Here is a 6236-nt window from a genome sequence, read left to right on the forward strand (position 1 = left end):
GCGGTTACCCAGCGGACTCTCCTGTGTCTTCTTCCTTCTCCGATCTTCTTGCGTTAGTATGGCCCCGTATGATCGACATACGGATCGAGTACCAATTACGTTGCGTCCGGCAAGAAATCCTCCAGGTTTATGATGATCACTGGCACCAAAATGTAACGTTGAATTAAGAGTTCATTGCATTACATACATGTGTATGTTTAAAAACTCCGTATGTACTAAAAACTCCTTCTGTATATGCATCAGAAGGTAGAATGCACAATTTCAAGCTGAAAATGCAAACGCTCCCTGGTGTGGGAGGGGGGTGCGCCCACTCGGTCGCTCCGCTCCCTCGCATAATCTCACTCTCAACTCTATCAAGCTCTACTCAACTCTAACTCAACTCTAACTCAACTCTAACTCAACTGCTAACTCAACTCTAACTCAACTCTAACCTCAAATCCTACTACTCAACACTCTAACTCAACGCCATATGTTAATGCGGAAGATGCTGTTCATATTAATGAGGAAGATGCTGTTCATATTAATGAGGAAAGATGCTGTTCATATTAAATGAGTAGAAGGCATGGATGTTCATATTAACTGTTCATATTGTATATTGGGAAGATGCTGTTCATATTAATGAGGAAGATGCTGTTCATATTAATGAGGAAGATGCTGTTCATATTAATGAGGAAGATGCTGTTAATATTAACACTGTTCATAGATTAATGGAAGATGCTGCTTCAATAAGATTAAACTGTTCATATTAATGAGAAAGATGCTCCCGGTCACACCAAATTCCATATAGCTTTGCAGAGGACTTCTCTTCGCTCTTGCCCAGTTTCTCTCCCTAGTAAAATAATATTGTGTTTAACGTTATACATTTAAACTACTCGTGCCTTTCTTTAATAATCATAGGGGCCTTGGCTGAACGAACCATAGGCATATCAGAGCGCGTATATCATATAAATATTTACATAGTGAAAATAAATAAAGAATACAAATCAATAATCAATGATATATATATATATATAATATATCGACGCCTATTGGTTTATTTAAATTACATTAGTGTTACGTCTTCTAGGGCTCTCTACCATTACCATAGTAGAAGAGTCGAACATCATTATTCATGTCGTTATTGCGAGAAATATTTACTCTCCATTTTAAACGTATAATCTCAACACAATATTATTTTATTGTGAAGATATTGAGCATGCGCGTATTGTCAAATTTGAGATCACTGGACGCCTTATGTTTATTAAAGGGCCAGTGACATCGCGCGCAAATTTATTGTTTATAGATGGTGCAATGGTTTTCGTTGGTCGGTATGTGCTCTTTAAATTAAAAGTATTACAACATCAGATCGCCATTTCAGTCGTTTGATAAAGACTGGGCTTACCACCGCATATTATACTTAAGATGAAAGAAATGCAACTTTTAGTGCGTGTGACGTTGGTGCGTCATTCTCTGTTGTCAACCATCAACAGGAAGCAAAAGCTTCAGCAGTCGTTGACGATAATGCATACAATTTTGATGACTTATGTACGAGGTCCTACAATTATTGCCACCAATTAAGTACGCTATTAATTTCACTCTACATTTTTATTATGAAATTTACATTAACAATCATAGAAAAATTATAATCAGCCTAACAAACATTTCCTAGTATCATAATTTATCTACATAGCTCAGACTTCTCAATAAATATGAACACACCTGTACAATAAAATTACATAATATTAAACTGTATTTCATTTCTCATATATGTATCTGTATGTATATATACACACGCACACACGCACGCACGCACGCACGCACGCACACACACATCAAGAGCTAATAATACCTAATAAGTAATACCTAATAGATAATACCTAATACCTAATAGGTAATACCTAATACCTAATAGGTATTATTAGCTCTTGAAATATATATATATATATATATATACACACACACACACACACATATATATATATGCAGCAGTTTGTATTCATGTGGCCGTTGTTTTACTAAGGGAACCACGAGCCTTATGATGAGCGGACAATAAAACACCTCCAATGACAATCGGTCACAGCGCCCGTCTTCTGCAAAGGTTTATTCCTAGTTTGGCACCACTGTGTATATAGTTCGCATATATGCTGGCGATAATGTCGATTGTCGAAGGGCCTCAGCGTAAACATGGCTAAAACCAAGATAATGATATCTGGTCCTAACCTAAACTCCCTGAGGGACTCCCAAGGGGGTTGGCCGTAATTGCATCTTGTGCAGTGGCTGTTCTCACTGGATTCACAAGAAGTGCAGCAATGTTCGTGACAAACTGTCCTCTGACCCTGCTTTTAGATGTAGTAGGTGCCTCGCCACAGCTTGTCCCATCGATGGCAGGCCCTGTGACCATGTGATGGTTGGTGACCATGAAGTGGCAGTTGTCGACTCCTTTTGCTATCTGGGTGACACTCTCTGTCCTGGTGGCGGCTGTGAGGCTGCCACAATTACAAGAGTAAGAACTGCTTGGGGAAAATTCAGAGAGTTACTACCTGTTCTGTCATGCAAGAGCCTGTCACTACACACCCGTGGTAAAGTCCACAACAGTTGTGTCAGGAGTGCCATGTTGTACGCCAGTGAATGTTGGCATTTGAGGAAGAATGACATGCTGCGTCTAGGGAGGAATGAGCGTGCGATGCTGAGATAAATGTGTGGTGCCAGAGGACAGAGTCAGCTCCGGTATCCTGCGTGAGAGGCTTAAGATTGAAGATCTGGAATCCACCCTTGGACGTAGGCGTCTGCGATGGTACGGCCATGTACAGCGGAGCGGCTCATGAATAAACACAGGCACCAGCCTCCATGTAGATGGATGTCAAAGAAAAGGAAGACCCAGAAAGTCGTGGAAAGAGCTTGTTCAGAAAGATATGAGAGTGTGGAACCTCACAGATGAGGACACGCTAGACAGGGTTAAGTGGAAGAATGTTCTAAGAACCACCACGCAACGTCCAACCTGCTAGCATGTGGGATGTGGACGTTAAACGGATATGATGATGATGATGATGATGATGAACTAATCCCGGGTGCTAAACTAGGATTGTGCAGCGTTGTGTTTGCGAGAAAACCTTCATACGTTTCAAATATCCAAACAACGTCGTCAATCGAATCCGACGAGATGCTTCACCTCCCTCAGCGTGACCTCGGCGACCTTCGCCGCCCGCTCCGCTCCCGCGTCGAGCACCGATCGCAGGTACGCGGCGTCGCGCGACAACCGCTCCATCTCGCCGCGAATCGGCTCGAACCTCGCGACGAGCGCGTCCGCGACGGCCATCTTGTACTGCGCCGTCTCGAGCCCGCGGCTCCGCACGCAGATCTCCGCCGCCGACAGCCCCGACGCCGCCGAGTGCACGGCGATGAGGTTCGCGAGCGCAGGTCGGTTCGCGGGGTCGAAGGTCACCTCAGAGGTGAAGTCGGTCAGTGCCTTTTTGACTTTGCCGCGTATCTGGTCGGGCGTGTCCGTGAGGTTGATGCGGCTTTTCGGATCCGGGTCGGACTTGCTCATCTTCTGAGCGGGGTTTCTCAGGCTTCTTACGCTGGCGACTTCTCCTGGGGAGAGAGAGAGGGCGATGTCGTGTCCCAATCGGAGAGGATAACCTTCAACACTTGTATCTGACTCAAACTACGGCAAGGTTGTTCAACAACAAGTATGGAGAATGCTTCCCGATACCACACGCACTGCAAGGTGAGGTAAAGGTGGTAATTACACTTTCATATTAGCACAGCACTTAATATATATATATTAAATAAAGGACGTCTCTCTGTCGTGCATATCGACAGAGAGGTCACCAAAGGCTCAAATGTATACTTCATGTATGTGTGCTACAACTTATATAATATATATATATATATATATATCTGTATCAAAAGCTAATATTACTGTTATTATAATATTATTAGCTCTTGATTGTATATTATAATTACACAAGTTGTAGCACACACACGTAGTAGTATACATTCGAGCCTTTAATAACCTCTTTGCATGCTTCATGCCTGTTTAACTACCAACTTTCCCTGGTAGTCCTGTGAAGTAATCAGAAGTGATCAGATCGCCCAATGGTCAAAGCATCTTCAGGCAAGCCAACATAAGCTTTCACTCAGACCCCAACGAGGCATATGGCCGACGTGGTTATGCCTAAATCGCCTCAGAACAGGTTTTGGTCGATGCAGGGCACTCATGCAGAAATTGAGATACACTGAAGATGGCCCAACCGAATGCGACTGCGGGGTGGACCAGACTTTGGGACATCTCCTGAAATGACCCCTATTACCAGAGGTCATGTGTGCTGCAGTGGCTAGGCCGAGTGTTGTGTAGCGACCCAAGAAGATGAAGAAGACGAAGAAGATCAGAAGTGTAAAGGGCTTCATAATGACTGGCTACAGTGAAGCTAGATAGTAACCTAAACCAGATGTAATAACACTAAATTATAGGGTCCGGTGCACTCCTCTATAGCCCGTATAATTTTATTTTAAAACATTTTACGTATATCAGGTCACAGGTGTCAACTACTTTATTGGCTCTGCATATTTCGATGAATATTACTAAGTCGTATCGTCCACAGTATGAGGTTTTATCCTTATATATGTATATATCCTGTGCCCAGGTGATGATCAATTACATTACAATCCATCTACTTTACGTTGCTTACTAGAAACACGTACGTACTTGTACAGAAGTATGTCGGCTGATTGCAGAATTGGATAGATGTACAAGCCAAGAGGCACCTCCTTTAACTTTCCAGATTTCTCCTGGAAATCACAGGTAAGTATAACTTTAAAAAAAAAAAATATTGAAGCTAATACATAACATAGGAATAGCTTTTCGCATGCCAGTGGTGCATCCCATTAAAAAGGATACTTCTCCAATAACAAAACCAGGGAAAGAATGACAAATGCAAGAAGCTTAATGAAATGAAAGTGTCAAATGACACTGTAGCTCACCANTCCTTTAACTTTCCAGATTTCTCCTGGAAATCACAGGTAAGTATAACTTAAAAAAAATAAAAAATTGAATCTAATACATAACATAGGAATAGCTTTTCGCATGCCAGTGGTGCATCCCATTAAAAAGGATACTTCTCCAATAACAAAACCAGGGAAGGAATGACAAATGCAAGAAGCTTAATGAAAAAAATGAAAGCAGTTATCTTGGGTTTGGCTATGATACCCTCGTGATGGATGCTTGTTACTTTTACAAATCGTTCATATATGATTGATTAACCTTTTTAACGATCAAGTGCTTTCTAGCCCGAGTACGTATGAATAATACTGAACAACAAATAATCACTTGCAAAATGCTGTACACATATTTCGAGTACGGCTACCATCCAATTTGCTAGTAGATTTTATATTAAAGCACTGCAATCATCATCTGATGAACAACTATTTCTACAAATGGCAATTACCTTAAACATGGGAAGCCGAGCAAGACGGGCCATAGTTGTATGGCAACCTAGTATCCAGCTGAGCTCTGCATGTGCTGGGACCTGTAAAATATCGTGGTTATCATAGCTGTAAGAATGGATTTTTCTTGAAGGACGAGTCGGATTGCTACCAGGATTGACCAACAATATTATAGTAGATGTAGGTAGATCACTTAGCCTACTTTTAATTTATTAACATCTAGTAGTTAACCAATTAAAGTTACAAATTGAATTAATGACCAAGTCAGCAATGCTTTAAATTGGTTTTTTGTAAATCACAAAATTAAACTATTCCCAGATGTTCACATCACTTTCACAGTTACCTGTAGAATAATGAACACTTAAAGTTCAACCTATTGTTATAACAAACCTGTACAGTTCACTTGATTATTGTCTACTTACCGATGACTGTTGAAAAAGAATGCTTCGTGTTGGATCTACACCACACGCCAGTAAGCAAGCAGTCATGTCCAGGATGCTCTTTCTGTTGTTTTGCAAAAACGACATAAATAATAAAAAGGAATTATAATGGTAACCAAATGTTTACTTCTTCTCTTCTTCTTAAGTCACCCAATGCCGTGCGGCGTCGGTGAAGTATTCACAAAGTTCGAACTCCATAGTCCTCGATCGACCATTACGGCGTAAAGGTTTGCTCCTGTGAGGCCGGTGTCCCTCTCGATGACTGATTTCAGGGTTCAATGTTTACTTACTACAAGGTTTAGTAAAGAGATTTTGCAGTAAATTTAGTTTCAATTGGCTACGTTTAATTTCTTTACCTACTTGAAGATAATG

The 6236-nt window shown here is 41.3% G+C and overlaps 1 protein-coding gene across 1 annotated transcript; it reads right to left on the reverse strand.

Annotated features, from left to right (window-relative positions):
• Positions 1–2767: 2767 nt before the first annotated feature.
• On the reverse strand, positions 2768–5924 carry LOC106816426 (tryptophan--tRNA ligase, mitochondrial-like). The gene is made up of 5 exons (XM_014821046.1): positions 5847–5924; positions 5427–5507; positions 4688–4770; positions 4031–4044; positions 2768–3570 (listed from the first exon to the last, which is right to left on the reverse strand). The coding sequence occupies exons 1-5, from the start codon at positions 5910–5912 to the stop codon at positions 3122–3124; spliced, it is 693 nt and encodes a 230-aa protein (XP_014676532.1). The 5' UTR covers positions 5913–5924; the 3' UTR covers positions 2768–3121.
• Positions 5925–6236: the final 312 nt, after the last annotated feature.

This window comes from Priapulus caudatus, unplaced genomic scaffold (genome assembly GCF_000485595.1).
Source record: "Priapulus caudatus unplaced genomic scaffold, Priapulus_caudatus-5.0.1 Scaffold1375, whole genome shotgun sequence".
Lineage (NCBI taxonomy): Eukaryota > Metazoa > Priapulida > Priapulimorpha > Priapulimorphida > Priapulidae > Priapulus > Priapulus caudatus.

Excerpts from the sequence above, each read along its gene's own strand:
- LOC106816426 (XM_014821046.1), bottom strand. The coding sequence starts at position 5,912 with ATGACTGCTTGCTTACTGGCGTGTGGTGTAGATCCAACACGAAGCATT. Across the intron at positions 5,508-5,846 it reads TTCTTTTTCAACAGTCATCG|GTCCCAGCACATGCAGAGCT; the intron begins GTAAGTAGACAA and ends GATATTTTACAG. Across the intron at positions 4,771-5,426 it reads CTCGGCTTCCCATGTTTAAG|GAGAAATCTGGAAAGTTAAA; the intron begins GTAATTGCCATT and ends TGTGATTTCCAG.